We start from the raw sequence: 17,906 nt of genomic DNA on the forward strand, positions 1-17,906 counted from the left end.
TTTATCGTGATATTTCATGACTGCTGCATCATTATCCTCATGGGCAAGGGAGCTCCTGCTGATGTTCAGACAGCCACCACAAAACAATTACAGTTAAGTTGAAAAACTTAAGATGTGCAGTGAAATAGTAAATGAAGAAAACAGTAATCAGTTCTACAAGTGAATAATTCAAACTCTATTGTGCTTGTCTAGGACAAGTTCATTTCTCAACTAAACTTTTCAAAATTCATTATCTTACTGGTTGTAAGCGCCAGAGACAGAGTCAAACATGCAGTGCTATATAACAGCTGCGTATCAAGAGAATGTAAAGGAAATACATGAGACACTCGCCTCATCAGATTGTAGTCCAGCAAACTCCTCGTCCTCGTAAAGTTGAGCTGGAGGAACGTCGTCTTCCAACGAATCAGGTTTCTTAGATATGGAAAGATATAGTTTAAGTACCCCTTGATATATAGAACATATCTTACAGAATGTTCATATTGCAATGCCCTTTATAGCAGTAAGAAGGACTGACTGAGTGACTGACTGAGTGGCTGACTGATTGAATGAATGAACTGATACTTTTCTTGCATGCGATGCATATTCACTGGGTTAACCACAAGTAAAAACTACAATCAACTAAATGAATTCGACCTCTCGCTTCTTTGTGATTGTGAAAATGTACGGGCAAGTTTTTTTCATAACGTTGGTGTACGAAGTAGGGAAACATTGTAGGAGGTAATGTGTCTCAAACAGTTTACAACCACACGAGGGAATACGATGATGTCCATTTTGATGTACCTTGATTATCAACGCAAAGAGAAAACCTATCAGGAGAATCTTGATGGGTTGGGAGATGGCCAAGTCGAAGAAGAAGGACGTGAGGAAGGTAAGGACCCAGGCCTCGGCCTTCTCCCGCCCGTACTCGAACCCGTACAGCATGGTGAAGAAGGCAGACAAGGAACACGTAGCAAACACAAGGAACCAAGCTGAAACACAAACATAAACGGTAGCAAAAGATCTAGAGAAACGTGTATCGTGCTTTTTGTCTTAATTTTACATCACATTACGCGAAGGCGTAAAAAAAGTCACAGTTACATTTTAGAATTATGAAGTGCTTTTTGTCTTAATTTTACATTACATTACGCGGAGGCGTAAAATTTTAGAATTATTAATTACCACTGGAAAGCCATCGATGGACATTTGAATGTCATACATAGAAAGAAGCAAAATCAGACAAAGTCCTATGGCATCTTAAGGCATCCTATGGCGCAGCATCAAAATCGTACGACGATCGCACAACCTATGTGACCGCGCCCTAAAGGTGGGGTCGCACCTGCGTATATATTTAAGTCCGTATGAGGCGCGCATGGGGGTATTTACCTCCACCAGGCCCCACAGGTCGTTGGAAAAATAATATAAATTGAACAAACGTAAGCAGGTAACATGTCAGACGAGTTAGCTGGGTCGCTAACCATACTTCTCGGTCAGCTAACTCATCTGGTATGTTATGTATCTATTTGTCCAATTTGTACTATTTTTACCGCGACCTGTGGAGCCTGGTAGAGACTAAGAGCTTCAAACGAACCTCAAACGGACTTGAATATATACGCATGTGTGACCCCACCTTAACATACCCATTCTACTAGGACGGCGACCTCGCTGCGACCTAACATATTGACAGATCTTTCAGCGAATTTCATGAATAAAAACGTATCATTTTACGCGTTGTGCGTTATGTTGTCTATGCAGTCAAACATTTCCGTGATGTTCAAACTATGAAATAACGAGTTGCATGAAACTAGTTCATGTTGCAGCTAGATCGCATTACGATCGCCGTCTGTTGGGACTGGGACCTAAAACAAATCTACGAAATGACTAATTTCATCAAATGACGAGTAAACTTCTTACCGAAGAAAATACACCACCAGGGCAAGAGGCGTTTCTTCTTCTTCTTTGCCAGTTTCGACGGGTCCCCCTTCATAACTGAAATACAAAATACTGTCTTGATAACGACACAATGCAAGACATCTACCTATACCAGAAATGAGCATCAGCTTATGAGACAAACAATAGAAGAATGCAAATTGCAAACCTGTGGCGTCATAGCTTTCCTCCACGTTATCGGCACCATCATCCGTATGTCCAACCTCCTCTACCGAAACGATTGTTTGGTGCGAGGATTCCTTCCGTTCTGCAGCTTGACTAATCGTCTCACTTGCTTCGGCACTGGATGTGCTTTCTCCTTCCGATAAAACTTCGTATGTCGTCGATTTCCCGGCGAAAGCAGGATCAGCCTTCGTCCCGGACGAACTCGCTGATGATGCTCTGCCCTCGGGATCTTTCCTTGGTATGTGTCTCATGTCAACTACAAAATAACGTTTCATTATATTGCTAGTACAATTCACTGAAAGTACCTGAGATATTGCATAGCGACTAGGATCATATTGCACTACTCTCTTTTAGCAACACAGTGTTTTCAAAAGTGGTTGATAATATTTCGGATTCGCATCGATGTAGTCACAAACACAAAACAGCGGTAAACATATTCTTGGGAGCACAAAAGAAGAAAAGCTCCGTTCACATATGTCATGCAGCAAATATTTCAAGTGTAAGATGGATATGCTTGTGACACTTGTTTAGTCGTGGATACGAATCTGGCAAAAAATACAATAGTCACCTGGTTTCCCCTTGATTTTCCTGGAAGGTCTCGCCGCGCAGTTTCGAAAGATTTGGACAATAAGCAGATTCACCGGGATCACCATCAGAGCACTCTGGATGCCGATCATGATCTGTAATTGCAGTGACATCAGATCAAAGGTAGGGAACAAACCTAGGCATTGGTACTCAGTTCAGTCTAAAAGACTGTAAAATGACACTGGACAGCATTTTGCCAGCTCTCATCCTCTACATTTTACTTGAGATGAAATGAAGTTACGCGGTCTGAAAGTGAGTAAATGCACCTAACCGTCAAGTTAAGCCAATGATTTTTAGAATTTGATATTTTCAGTGAAAAATGAAACCGAACTGAGAAGATATGATTGACGGCATGTGGTCAGAACGTATAGTACGTACCTGACCCCAGGATATGGGGAACTGTACTTCGAACCCCAGGATGTAGACTGGAGGTGGCTTTTGCATAGTGTCTCCCTTGCCGAAGAACATGATGTTGGTGAGCATAGTGCACATCAGCAGGGACAGGCAGCAGGAGACCCGCTGAACTCGAGTGAATGGGCTGCGAAGGTGTAAAACAAATGGTCGTTACGGGTAGAGATATTGGACAAAACAACAAATTTTTTTCAAATACACTTTTTACTCGACAATCGAACATGGTGCAGTGTTTGTTAACTTAAGCTTTAAATGACAAAATGTGGTCCTAATGTGATTTGGTTGTTGAAGTATGTTTCTTTTGCACCGTAACAAAAAAGATAACGTTAACCAAGCAAAAGGTTTGTCCTCGTCGAGGAGATCATTGTCCAAGTGCTGATAAATGCACCCACCTTGTTGCTGGCCGACCAATCACAGAAAACCACAGATGGCCATCTCGGAAATCTTTAGACGTTTTTGTGGAGAAGAGACGACCGAACCGGGTCAGGTCCTTGTCCGTAGCCTTGTAAATCTCTCGGTCTACTTTACCGTCGCCCTCTTCCACAGCCAGCCAACTAATTAAAAGTACGAAAAAATATTTTCAACACTTCACAAATGAAGCAACACACTTATGTATTAAAACGATGTAAAAAATCTGCAATGTCTACTGTCTCTACCTCCGACAGCAGCTTTATCGAAATGCTACGCGCATTGTTGAAACAAAACAATAAAGTATTTATGGCGGCCACACAAAACATGACATACAACATTTAACATCATTTAACAAAATACAAGGGCAAACCAACCTTTTGCACAGGAACACGTGTTTCGCGTCCTCTTGAAGGTCGGTGACGATAACTTGCTCTAGGAACCTGATAGAGGGAACAAATATATGTTATGTCTAAATCATATATAACGTTAACCGAGGACCAGCATTATTACCAAGAATGGACATTTCGGTAAATTTACGGTAATCAGAAACTTAAGTCTTGATGTGATAGATATGCTATTGGAAAACTATTTCGTGTAGAAAAAAAGCAACATTTTATACTTTAAAGTTCTTGCACAATAACAAAATCAGAAATGAGTTTACCATGACGGGTAGGGTCCGATGTTATTGTGCCAAATATGGGCAGACTGAATAGGACCCAGGGGCAAGGGTGACGTCACCACGAATGTGTCCACCGCACCCTGCTTGAACGTGATGCGAGTTTTGTCTTCCAGCACATGCGGACCGGACTGCCCTCGCTCTCCTTTCAGCACGAGAAACACCTGCGGGGCATGAAATCACACCAGGGATTGGAATAAATAAGGTATAATGATGTAGACTAGTAATCACTCGTAGACCAAGGCATTAACTAGACCACAATCTCAGTGATACATACGCACATATGCACACATTTTATGATGCAGATATATTGCCATACTTCTTGATACCACGTTGCAGGCTTACAAAGTCTGAAATTGACATTTACAATATATATATGTTTATTGCAAATTCTTGCCCGAGGGCTAATTGCAGGTAAAAACAACATGTAAAATAAGGAAAATACAAAGGTGCAAGGAACTACATTCTATGACTATGTTGTGATACTGAAGTGTACAATAAGCACGGTTTTGCCAACTGTTATTATGATATCAGCCAACGTCGAACATTGAAAACAATATCGCTGTATACTTCAAAATAGGTAAAAAGCATGAATTAAATTTCCACTACATTAGGTTTCTTGAAACAATGGTAAAAACTAGGAAACACAAACATTTGTGCATATAAAAATGGTAAATACTTATTACACGATTTATGACTCACCTGTGAACTGGTTCCTGCGTTAGCACGCGTCCCCGTGAACACCTGGACCTGATATGATTGGCTGTTTCTGCCTGCACCTTTCAACACTGTTGCACCCACCTTTAAAAGAAATTTTCCTCGTTATTAACCAATAGCATTCATTTTAGATTAGAAGCATCACTAGTTGATGACTATTTCACTTAATGTCCACTTTGTTATTGTATACCATTCGGTATCCTTATCATCATTGTACTTTCATGTATTCTATTAATTAGCTTTCGGGCATGAGTTTGCAATAAAGATAATATTAACGAAGTATGCAACATTACCATTATTGCTTTGTAATGAAAACGTATGACATAACGAAAGACCACTGGTTCATGTTGGGTGAACACAATAATCATGATGACCTTTGATGACCATGCCTCACATCTTCATTGTCAAGTTCGTCAGAATCAGCTGCAGCTTAAAGCAGTGGGGAATTATTTTTCTAGCTTTACTTCATCAAAGTCGTCTAAAGTACCTTCGACACGTCCTTTTTGTCCTCCCATCTTGCCCATATAACAGCCACAAGATAAAGTCCGAACAGCACTCCAATGGTGATGACTACAGACGGGTTCTCCCCGATGTTTGCAAAACCCTGCAGTGCCGACAAGATGTTCAGGGAATTCGGCGCCACGAAGAACTGGAAGTCGGAGCCGAACGCGGTGAGGTGATTGCACAAGCAGTGAGTCAGGTAGGTGCTGGTCAGTGGGCCAACCTGGAGAAAAATACATAGAGAAATGTTTGACGAACAGCTACGACAGATAACATGTCAGTACGTTTCGCGAGTGCATGGCAGCTGGTGTTAATTCAAGATGCAGGACAATAAATATCCGGAAACACAAACAGACAGACAGGCACACACAAACACAAACACACACACACACACACACACACACACACACACACACACACATACGCACACACACACCAAAAACTGTACCTCCATTTTTTTGGGAATGGAGACATGTATGCTAACCTCGCATCCATCGGAGATCCATTGCTGCTGACCCTCATCAAAGAACAGGCACTTTGAAGTGAATATCTTGAGGGTGTAGTTCAAAGTGAAGTTTACTCCACCCTTTCCAAGTTCCAGAGCTTCTGACAGGTCACCCCACTTTACTGTGCTGTTGGTGGTTGTGTCGTTTGTAAAAGGCTCGTGGTCCACACCTTTGAAACGAAAGAGAGTTTTGATACTTAAACGTTTAGATTCCTTGTTTCTCATGCCCATTGTGACGTATGGACGCAGACAGCTTGCTACTTTCGTTGTAGGCGCTATCAATGTCGCAGAAGTGAATAAAACACGAGCTTATGTGTAAGCAATATGAAGCCCGCCCTTATAATACAGTACCTGGCCTAATTTGACCGACTGCCTGTACATCGCAAACAACAAGCTCGTGCATTAGGATTTTAATAACTGGTGAATAGTATTATCACATCAAAATGTAATTGACAGTTAATTCCGCAAAATTCAAATCGTAACATTGAGAAAAGGGGGAATTTACCAAGAAACAGTTGTTCAGATCCGGTTAGTTCCAAGTCACTGGCGGCCAAAAACCACTGGAAGGGATCTGGCCGAAGGTACGTGTTGTTTCCTAATGGGATTGAGTACAATGAATCCACCACCAATGGCAAGGACGCTGTCCTGTTATAGACCTGTCGAGAGGGGGCGCTGTTGATGCCCAGGAACAGACGGACTGGTATCCCTTCCACGTCGGGCGTGACAGTGACATGGACAGAGCTTTCTGCTTCGGTAACGTTGAAAGTATGCATCTGAAAATAGACGTTCTTTCTGTTACTAGTAGTAAATGTGTCTCCAAAAAGCTCGTTGAAGAGGTTCCTCAGTAAGTTAACCCTCATCCGACCGTATGGGGTCATTTTTGACCCCAGGCGTATATTTTAATCTGCCACAGCAACATTTTTCATCAGAGGAAAAATTCCTTCCATGAATTTGTTTGTATACATGTCTTACAACATCTACCAATTTTTCGCCGAGTTTTGCCCATTATTGTATAAGCTATACTTGAAAGTTTGTGTCTTGTTCGGTGGGGTCAAAAATGACCCCAGCCAATTATGAATCATTAATTACATAAATATCAAGATATTTCAATAAATAAAAGGCATTCCTCATTTTTGCTATTGCAGCAACAAGTTATAGTTGCTTAGATGAGTAAACACCGAATATTTTGAAAGAAATTTAGTATTTTAGTGTAAAACACAGTTTTTCGACATTCTGCATAAATTATGATAATACGCAGTAATTACCTATGCTAATGAAAGTGAAAATGTTTCTAATTAATTAAAAAACAATATATGGACAGAATGTGCAGAAGGAACCTACAAGAAAGATCTTTGCGGGAAAATAGACAAGAGTTATTGTATGTATGTGTTTAGATGGCGGAATATGGTGCATAATTAAGTAATAAATTCGTTACTTTTCACAAATATTGTATTTTTTCTTGTTAAATAGCATTATTATGCTATCAGCATTATTGCATCACCACAATTATTGTTTAGAAATTGATAAAACAAAACATTGTTTAAGTAAGTTTAGTATGGTGGATTTTCAGAGCAAATGTGGGTTTTCCTCATTTTCTGCATAAATTATGATAATGAGTAATAACTACTGACACCAAAACTTGTCAAAATATTTTTCATAGGTTAGTGAAACAGTAAATACATAGAAATGACAAAATAAGCCAGCAGAAATATGTCTATGAGCAAAACAAAATGGGGTCAAAAATGACCCCATACGGTCAGATTCGTCGTAAAAATGTAACGGTCGGATGAGGGTTATTAATGAAATAATTCTTCAATCAGAGATCTTTTAGTCTGCATACTCAGTGCAACCTGATAACGGAATTACATAATCTCGCAAGATCAAGGGACTAGGTCCGAGACTTGCGTGGATCTTCTCAAACGTGTTTTTATGAGTTGAAGACTTATATTCTAAAGCTGTACCTAAAGCTGTACAACAACGCTTGCTAATGAACCTTGAACTGAATAAAACACACAATGATAGTCTGATTGCATTTCGTTTCTCACCGACATGACATCCTGGCCGGTTGGAGTAGTCTGCCCGCGCTCTGCCTGCACCACCACGGCGCCTGGTTTCTGCGGCATCATGACGTCGATGGGGACCTGCAGGTCATTGACCCCGACAGGACCCGAATCTCCTCTGAACTTGAGCGACGCCACTGGTGACTTGATCTTGCCCGAGGTGTCGGCGTAGGAGTATGGGTTCAGGGACGTATGGTAGTTCTGTTGTGTAAAGAAATAGGAAGGATAGATACAGTTGATGTCAAAATGTCAGCCATATATGTATCCTTTTCTGTCAGAAATTTCTATGCGATGTACGTGCTTCACTCTATCATAGGCAAGTTAAAGGTAATTTTAAAATCGTTTTAATTGTCCTTTTAGTGTCGTTATTGAGCACTGAATCAGATTAATAATATAATAATATCTACCCTTTGCTAAGATGATTGCTATGTGATGTGCGTGCCTCGCTACAGTATAGGCAGGTTTAATGTAATCATTTTTTGCAAAATCGTGAAATCGTTCTTTTAGTACTGCTATTGTTGAGTCAGCTCAACCATATATCTATCCTTTGCTAAGACTATTGCTTTGCGATGTGCATGCTTTACTTCATTATAGGCAGGTTAAACTAAATCTTTCATAATCGTTTCTATAATCTTTTTTTTTTTCAGACTGAGTGTTGTTATTGCTGTGTCAGCTCAACCATATACCCAATATCCTTTGCTAAGACGATTGCTATGCGATGTACGTGCTTCACTTCATCGTAGACAGGTTATACGTAATCATTATTTACATCGTTGGATTGTGCTCTTAGTACTAGTGTCGTTATTGTGTGCCAAAAGGGAATAATAAAAGTCACCTCTAATCCAACGGATTGGCCGCAAGACTGTCCGAACAGTGCGGAGGCATCCGGGATCCGGAACCACGTGTCGCTGTTCTCCGAGGGCCTGACGATCTGGGACCGCATGTCTCGACAGTTCTGCCTCTGCAGGGCCATCTCGAACGGACCCTGGGTGATCACGGTCGGCTTCTCGTTCGGTCGTTTCCGGTTGATCATCAGTTCATTCATGGTGTCTATGGCATTGAAGATGTCCTGCGTTGCCTGCTTGGCCTGGAAAACAACGACGACACAAATGGTCACCAAATTGGTGATCATGGTCACGGGAGAGACAACTAACGGAGGTATGTACACCTGTATTGCCCTCCCCCCCCCCTTTGCCATGGAGAAACTTAATAAAAGTATAAAGAAACAAATGCTGTTGTAGCTGCGTAAAAAGAAATGCAAGGCAATTCAGCAGGACCGCACCCATCATGATTTGTGTGATTTAACCTGATACGTGTGAGATTAAAAGTAATTCTTCGATGATTTTACCTTTTCAAGTTGATCACTGTCAGTCTCCCCATCTTCAGAGCTTTTGGACTTATCAGATACCTTCGATGACCCGGCCATTACATTGACTACGGCTGTAAAAGTACAAAACACGCTTATAATTCAAAAAGCAGAATAAACATTTCAGCATCCATTGTACATGAGCAAGAAGATGGAAATCAGCTTTGGGATAAGTCCTATAATATCTTCATTGTAAACATTCTTCATCCACATATAGAATGAAGGTAGGTAGAACTACAAGGGGGTGGGGATATATATAGAACTTACCTGTAAACATGAATGAAGACGACTTTTCTATCTGGCCTATTTCCAGATCCTCGGAAGGTATGCTCTGAAGAAATCCCGCCATGTTCTTTAACGAATTTGCAGCGGCAACCTGAGCATGGAAGAAGGGCAAGCAATGCTATTATTTACATGTATATGGACGGCACATCATTGATCGTGTGTGGAGGGTTGTCCACAGTAGAATAATATCATTAGCTTGTAAAAGGTATAAAGGAGGGCATCAGGATCAGGATCAAGATCACTTGTTAAGAAGATCACATGTCTTTAACTCTCGCGAGTTTACACTCTGAGGTGATTGATCATCAATATTGATCCTGGAGAAGGAGACAGTTGTCTTTGAAAATTTGATCCGTATAAACCTTTGTGTTGGAAAAAAAGTTTAGCATGTCACAATAGTGTTTTATGTTACAGACACCTGAGAATCCGCTGACACCTCGTCCCCTCCGCCTGTAGCCGATCCCAGCGCGCTCGCTACAAGGTTCACAGACGACACGCTTGTAGGTTTGATGGTCGTCAATGCGCTGACCAGAGCCTCTCTAGCCTGTTTTGTCATGATTAAACACAAAAAAGTAAAAATGTTAGCAACATGTTCTACTGAATCTATTTGCCGACATCAAATCATTGACAACTGTCCAACACAAGTAATTGGACTAGATTTTTGACTGATCAACTCCAGTCTTTGTCAAGAGATGTCAAGGTAGACCATCTGCAACTCATCCACTGCTCACGAAGTCACGTGTGCTATCTACATTAAGTGACGTCACAGAAGCACTGGCTTCATTTCTCGGCTTGTTAACCAGTCAAACATTTGAGAACGTCAAATTTCTTGTGTTGTAAATGGCAGTTTAACGTTAGTCAGGACATGTAGTAATTAATGATAAGTTTTTGAGTGCAATTCCCTCACCTCGGTTGCTGCCTTCTTTGCTTCGGCTGAGGCGTTATCCGGGACCGAGTTTAAGACAGACGTGACACTGTTGGACATCTGCACCAAAGACTTGGCGTCTCCTTCCCGCACCAGCTTGGTAAGAGGGCTGTTCTCTCCCACCACAAGCTGAGAGGCTACAGCTGTGGAGTGTTCTACTGGGAGTGCCAGGACCTGCATCATAAGTGGACATCAGATTTACCCCTTTGTTGTAAGTTGCACATTACGATAAGTTCACCTTTCTTCCATTGCCAGTGGCGGAACAGCAAATATCCGACATTATTCAAAAGAATGAGTCAATATATAGGTACAACTGAAAAGGGGGAGGGGGCGTGCTAGTCACTCGGTTTTACTTGTCATTGATGGAAGGGCATTTGCTCGGTTAGATATTAGATTTCATTGTCAAAGTCATAGTATAATTTCTTTTTTTGGCTTAGATTAAACGACTGGGTTTACAGAAAACGCTTAATTCTATTTTAATTTCATACAAATTACCATAACTGAAGTCTCGACAGTCGATGTAGCTCCTAAGGCATCCGAGACTTGAACTTGGATTCTTACGACAAAGTCACGCGACTCTTGACCAACAGGAAGAAGCTGTGGTGGTGTTTGGGGTTCCTGTAAAGAAACGTAAATTTGATGCCTGGCACTAAATGAAGTGCAACAATATATAATATAATATAATATAATATAATATAATATAATGTCTTGATATGAATGAAAAAACACAAAATGTTTCCTTTGATGTTTAGCGAGTCGATAGGCTAAAAGCCAGTCTTCGTAAAACTACTCTCATTATAAGGTATACAGTGTATTTGATACATGATCACGTGAATGAGAAAATCTGTACATACCGTGCCCGTGTACAGCGGAGAGAACGTGGAAGAAGTACCCGTGTTGAAGAGAAAGGTGTACGTCAGTGGCTTGTCTGTGTCAGAGAACCCTGTAGAGATATTGGATACAATGTCAATTTGGTTTCGTCGTATTAATACGAGCATTGCGAAAACAAAAAAAGCAAAAATTATTTTCTTATTACTGATGCATATGCGAATGCATCGTCCATCATGTAAGGATATTCAGGTCAATCGTATCTTCCATATGACATGACGAGTACCTGTGCAAGTAAAGATGAACTCTGTAACCATGGCCGTGCCGTTGTCCGGACTGACTGTGCAGTTTCCCTCCACAGGCGGCTCGTTCGGTTCAAAACTGTACTCAGAGAACCCTTTACGGCCGTAGTTCAGTGTTGTTACTACTCTGAACGCGTAGTCACCCAAAGCCTTTGGGAACATGTAAATGGATGGTAGTTATAAAGGTGAACATAAGTTCCAGCAGCATTTCCTATCAAGGATATGCTTTCTGATAGTAGTTTGACTTCAAGATAAATCTGTAAGTTACATTAAAAAAAAATCAGATCACGAAAAGCTACTCGACACAAAAGTTCGTTAGATCTCAAAAAGCAGGATTTACCAAGAAGACCCCTGGCTCGATGACAACATCAGGCAGGTTCCTTCCCGTGGTGGTCTCGGTGTCCCAGTTCAAATCGGACCTGCCGAACTGGTCCGGAGCTTGTTGTAACGTCCAGTTGTAACTGACCTGTTCGTTCTCCTCGCAGTTAGAACACTCTGACACCAGAACGAGCTTCTCCGACGGGTTGATTTTTCTGTTACAGTTGCTGAAGCACCTGTGAAAAGAGGCAAAAAATAACATATGTAGTAAAGTCAATGCCGCACGATATCGATCGATAGAACATTTCTATTGACTTGCAAAGCCTCCCACTGATTAGGCTGAGTTCTCGACTAAAAATTCAACTTCCAAAGAGCTTGTTAGAATGTAGGTGGACGTATTGGAAGGTTTCTTCCACTGACAATTCAAATCCTGATTCCCTCAGCCCCACATCTTCCTCTGTCGGCCTTGCATACTAGCCAACGCTAGATACCTCATGTTTGACAACAGACACACGGTACCGGGTCTTCCTAGATTGCTCAACGACACAGCATCCCATAGGATTTGGAGTTAGTATAAACACTTTCCTCCTGCAAGGTGCCTACCTGATCGAAACAGATGGAGATCCAACCGGGAAAACCTCTAGGGTTTGGGCGGTCGTCCCTGGAATACGGCCCTGGAACCTCACAGTAAGTTGCACTGTCAACCCACGTTCACTCGTTTCGAGGTTGTTTGAAGAAATGACGTACGATTGGCTGGTTCCACCATCGCCAAAAATGTCGTCACATGAATTTCCTGTACCATTAGGTTAAAAAAAGGCATCTGCTATTAACTTGTATTTTTTTCCAGAATATTAAAATAAAACAATAGGCAACGAACGTACATACATACATAACTTTTATTTTGAAAAGGTACAGCTTATCATATGTTCTGGAGTATAACGTTACAGCGTATACAATGTCTATAGATATTATAAAAATTTATATGTGATGATAGCAAATTGAAGATAATACATATCATAATATCATGATATTTGACTTACCTGATTCTGTTAGACAGGTCCAGTTGTAGTTAAAATCTGCGGAGTTTGTCACCATGGCGTCTGGATCTGTAGACGACGAAGCGTCGAGGACGATGTCTGAGCCACGCGCGAGTGACTTCGCTGAGCCACCGGCAATGTCAGCCACTAGAGCCGAAGATGATACGTTCACCCACTGCTCAGCAAAAATCACAACACGGAGCCCTGACAACGTCTCTTCCACTGTGACCTCTAGTCGGATGACGACTTTTCCGTACGGCAGAACGTTCTTCGGTAAGGTGAGTTCAGATCCTGTTGTCTCGACATTTTCAGGAAGGGCAATCTTTGTAGAGGGTTGGCCATCTTCCACGGAGTACAATGACCAGTTAAAGAGGAAAGAATAAGCTACGTCACAGTCTACCGTAACGGTAGACTGCACAGTAAAAGGTACCCTCCGTTTGATGTCGACAGGAGCCGAAGAGTCCGCCCCTCTTCCCACCAGGGCTATGTTCGGGTAACATGAGGCACAGGCGTACGATCCCTCTCTGTTGAAGCATAGCTCATCACGGAGACACACATGAGCTCCCGTTACGCACTCATCAACATCTGGCAGAAGAGACAAATAAATGATGCACGTCAATTCCTGTCCAGTAACACACATAACCCCATAAACATCATACTATCATTTTCAAAGCTTTCATATCTTAATTGAAAACATATGCATAAAGATAAACATGTGCACAGACAAAAACTGACATAAAAAAGTATCTCATTATGGATGATGTACTTTACAGTGATGAAATGCACACCGAGGTAGGCCCATTGAGATGTAGTAGACAATGTAGACGTTCCTGTCTATGATGCATAGACTGTAGTTTATATGAGCCATGAAACAAATTGGAGTAAAAGCCTTGTTGTTTGTACATGTTTTCCAACATTTGACATCGTATCCCATACGTTACAAAATAATAAGAATCATTGCTAAAAGTCACAATTCTATTACATCTGTACCTATGCAGCGAATAGTTCCGTTGCCTTCATACCCCGGCTGGCAGACACATTTGGCTCCGTCACCGATCTCAATGCAGACGGCGTGATCGGCGCAGGTGAAAGAGTCACACAAACTTGAGTTTCCCTTTTCCGTTACGTTCCCTGCAAAACATGTGTTTATAAACCGTCATCGCCCATGGCTATTGTAGTCAGCTCGCCTTCACAGAAAGGTAAAATGTTGAATATGGAATGGAACCGGTTGAACTTGTCAAATGCATAACACAGTGAGAATGTATTATAACAAACGAAAGTTTATCGTACCAACAATCTAGAAAGTTGGGATTTGCCCAAATTTAATACAAGATAGCAATGAGAAGGTATTCTTAAAAAAAGTGCTGGCAAGTCTCTCGGAAGACAATGGTAGGCGACCCGTCTGCCTGGCCTGCACATGTTTTTTTTAATGGTAAAGGAGTTCATGGCGGGTGCGTCATGCCCGAACATGCCCTTATGGACTGTCACCACCACAAAGGCCTGTCACTGCCACTAGCCGCAGCTAGGTACTCATTCACACCTGAGTTAAGTGAGGAAAGTCGTGTAAAGTGCCTTTCCCAAGGGCACAAGATCGGTGACACAGCAATCGGATTCGAACCCGGGACCTCTTGGGCTTGAGACCAACGCGCTGCCGATCGTGCCACGCGGTCCCACTATTAAAAAGTCATTATGTTTTTAATTTATAATTTGATAATTATAAAAAAAGTAAAACTTTGATAAAACATTGTTTTCTACATTTGCATTGTATTTGCCATACCTATTCCCACGTCAGTGATAGCTACCCCGCCAACAGCCAGTGCTGATCCCTGTGCGGCCGCGATGAGGACCGTGCCGACCTGTTCCTCTTCTGGTGCGTCACTGCCGGCGAACTGGACGTCGACTGAGACATCAACACCTGCGTCTTGCCGACTTCGAACATCGGACAAGAAAAGTTTAGCTCAACGTAATAACTGTTTGATATCTAAAGGTCTAAGCGTGAATAGTTTCATCAGGTTGTTAAATAATGTCATCTTTGGTACTCTAGGCACGTATTTATCTCTGTCAACGTTTCAACAGCTGCTCGACTGACTTCGTATCGCTCTGATTCATTTGTATTGGCAGAGAATATCAAGTGGTTGTGTGCGTACCACAGAAACTATGGTGAACTAACAGCAACGCAAGTTGTTGCAAATTCGATCTCATCCGTACAAAACGTTTTACCTGATACGCTGTATTATTACTCCAAAAAATCCTGGGATACTGCTGTACAGGTCCGAAATCTGAAAAAAAAACCATAAATAACTGCATCAGTGGTTTTATAGGAGCAGGACCATGTAATACTACTTGCATCACTTTTCTTGGTATTTGGGGAGTTGGAGCAAACTGTGAAGCGTTATTGCTAAGTTGAAAAGAGTTCGCAAGCAAGAAAGAAAATAACGATCTACATTACTTCATGTCTATCGTGTTCCGCCAGTTCAAGTCCGTTCGTTCATTAGTCTGGGGTTGCAAAGTAGACATGACAGATGGAAAATACTAACCGATGATACAATGTCGGCCTCCAACTCTCTGAAAGCAGTTGAGTTCACATCTTCGTACGAATCGTTCCATGCGAGAGGTATGGCTAGAGACAGTGTGACCGCGTGGATTGGCACTATCAAAGGAAAACAAAATCATATTTCAAATACGCTGCGTAGTTTTGCGTTGAGGAACATGGTGTATTCGCTTAGTTAGTTGAAACTACAAAAAGTTCAACTTCATAACTTATTTATTTACCTTAACAAATCAGAATGCCATACCTTTATCATCATATAATTGTAACCTACTTAGCGACTGAAAAAAAGGAAAACTTTCAGTCATATAGTCTATTATAATGATTGTAAATATCAATAAAAGAAGAAAGTTAAAATGCTCACTCGATGTCGTGGTTGGCATACGCGTAGTTTGAGACGTGGTCGTGGTGGATGCCATACCTTTGAATAGAAGCATTTAACATTCAGTCTGGGATTTGATTTTAAGTTAAAATGGCAAACGAAGTAAATTCTTTAAGAAAATTGTAAACGATTAAAGCTTATTTCAAACTATCAATATGTTATTATGAAATTGCGTAGTAACAAGAAGAGACAACATGAAAGTAGTTATTACATGCCGAGTAGTTGTTTTTAAATGTTTTCTTCCATTTGGCTACGTATCCTACATGTTACAAAATAATGAGAATCATTGCTAAAAGTCACAATTCTATGAAAAACATCTGTACCTGTGCATCGAATAGTCCCATTGCCTTCATACCCCAGCTGGCAGACACATTTGGCTCCATCACCTATCTCAATACAGACGGCGTGATCAGCGCAGGTGAGAGAGTCACACAAGCTCGAGTTTCCCGTTACCGTCTCGTTCCCTGCAAAGCATATGTGTAAACCCGTTAGCATCCCTGGCTATTGCAGTCAGCTTGCATTCAAAGAAAGGTAAAACGTTGAATATGGAAGGGAACCTGTGAAAATGTCTTGTCAAATGTAAACCACATTGAGAATGTATTATGACAAACTAAACTTTATGTTATCAACAATAAAGAAATTTAATACAGAATAACAATGAGAACGTATTCTGAAGTATACCTGAAGTATACAAAGGATAGCTTTATTTGCCATACCTATCCCCACGTCTGTAATAGCCACCCCGCCAACAGCCAGTGCTGATCCTTGAGCGGCCGCGATGAGGACCGTGCCGACCTGTTCCTCTTCTGGTGCGTCACTGCCGGCGAACTGGACGCCGATTGAGACATCAACACCTGCGTCTTGCCGACTTCGTACATTGGACAAAAAAGCTTAGCTCAACGTAATAACTGTTTGATATCTAAAGGTCTAAGCGTGAATAGTTTCATCAGGTTGTTAAATAATGTCATCTTTGGTACTCTAGGCATGCCTTTATCTCTGCCAACGTTTCGATAGCTGCTCGACTGACTTCGTACCGCCCTGATTTATTTGTATTGACAGAGAATATAAAGTGGTTGTGTGCGTACCACAGACACTATGGTGAACTAACAGCAACGCAAGTTGTTGCAAATTCGATCTTATCCGTACAAAACGTTTTACCTGATACGTTGTACTATTACTCCAGAAAATCCTGGGATACTGCTGTACAGGTCCGAAATCTGAAACAAAAACATAGATAAATGCATCAGTAGTATTATAGGAGCAGGACCATGTAATACTACTTGCATCACTTTTCTTGGTATTTGGGGAGTTGGAGCAAACTGTGAAGCGTTATTCCTAAGTTGAAAAGAGTTCGCAAGCAAGAAAGAAAATAACGATCTACATTACTTCATGTCTATCGTGTTCCGCCAGTTCAAGTCCGTTCGTTCATTAGTCTGGGGTTGCAAAGTAGACATGACAGATGGAAAATACTAACCGATGATACAATGTCGGCCTCCAACTGTCTGAAAGCAGTTGAGTTCACATCTTCGTACGAATCGTTCCATGCGATAGGAATGGCTAGAGATAGTGTGACCGCGTGGATTTGAACTGTTTGATGGGAAAAAAATCATATTTCAATTACGCTGGGTTGTTACATTGCGTATTTGTTCTGTTAAAGCACAATCATTGGAAACTGCAAAAAGACGTCAAATTTCATTATCTATTAACCGTAACAAATAAGAATGTCATACCTTTATCATCATATAATTGTAACCTAGTTAACGACTGTACACAAATGTAATTTTCTGTCATATAGTCTCTCATAACGATTGTAAATATCAATAAAAGAAGAAAGTTAAAATGCTCACTCGATGTCGTGGTTGGAATACGCGTAGTTTGAGGTGTAGTCGTGGCGGATGCCATACCTTTGAATAGAAGCATTTAACATTCAGTGTGGGATTTTATTTTAAGTTAAAATGGCA

The 17,906-nt window shown here is 41.2% G+C and overlaps 1 protein-coding gene and 1 long non-coding RNA gene across 11 annotated transcripts in view; both read right to left on the reverse strand.

The window, feature by feature from the left end:
- LOC118413477 overlaps positions 1-17,906 on the reverse strand; it is a 150,114-nt gene that overhangs the window by 4,764 nt on the left and 127,444 nt on the right. For all 10 annotated transcript variants that reach the window (XM_035816897.1, XM_035816898.1, XM_035816894.1 and 7 more), the window contains 20 exons: positions 11,026-11,148; positions 10,513-10,704; positions 10,024-10,149; positions 9,591-9,699; positions 9,306-9,397; positions 8,793-9,044; positions 7,943-8,158; positions 6,403-6,670; positions 5,877-6,067; positions 5,379-5,615; positions 4,877-4,975; positions 4,160-4,338; positions 3,873-3,938; positions 3,480-3,641; positions 3,055-3,214; positions 2,660-2,771; positions 2,075-2,347; positions 1,891-1,965; positions 781-968; positions 331-411 (listed from right to left, as the gene is read on the reverse strand). In XM_035816897.1, the coding sequence (XP_035672790.1) occupies positions 331-411; positions 781-968; positions 1,891-1,965; positions 2,075-2,347; positions 2,660-2,771; positions 3,055-3,214; positions 3,480-3,641; positions 3,873-3,938; positions 4,160-4,338; positions 4,877-4,975; positions 5,379-5,615; positions 5,877-6,067; positions 6,403-6,670; positions 7,943-8,158; positions 8,793-9,044; positions 9,306-9,397; positions 9,591-9,699; positions 10,024-10,149; positions 10,513-10,704; positions 11,026-11,148 (3,201 nt within the window). The remainder of the gene's footprint in view (positions 1-330; positions 412-780; positions 969-1,890; positions 1,966-2,074; positions 2,348-2,659; positions 2,772-3,054; positions 3,215-3,479; positions 3,642-3,872; positions 3,939-4,159; positions 4,339-4,876; positions 4,976-5,378; positions 5,616-5,876; positions 6,068-6,402; positions 6,671-7,942; positions 8,159-8,792; positions 9,045-9,305; positions 9,398-9,590; positions 9,700-10,023; positions 10,150-10,512; positions 10,705-11,025; positions 11,149-17,906) is intronic.
- On the reverse strand, positions 14,012-15,258 carry LOC118413493. The gene is made up of 3 exons (XR_004830871.1): positions 15,236-15,258; positions 14,793-14,944; positions 14,012-14,146 (listed from the first exon to the last, which is right to left on the reverse strand). It is a non-coding gene; the product is annotated as an uncharacterized LOC118413493 (long non-coding RNA).

Source organism: Branchiostoma floridae, chromosome 4 (genome assembly GCF_000003815.2).
Source record: "Branchiostoma floridae strain S238N-H82 chromosome 4, Bfl_VNyyK, whole genome shotgun sequence".
Lineage (NCBI taxonomy): Eukaryota > Metazoa > Chordata > Leptocardii > Amphioxiformes > Branchiostomatidae > Branchiostoma > Branchiostoma floridae.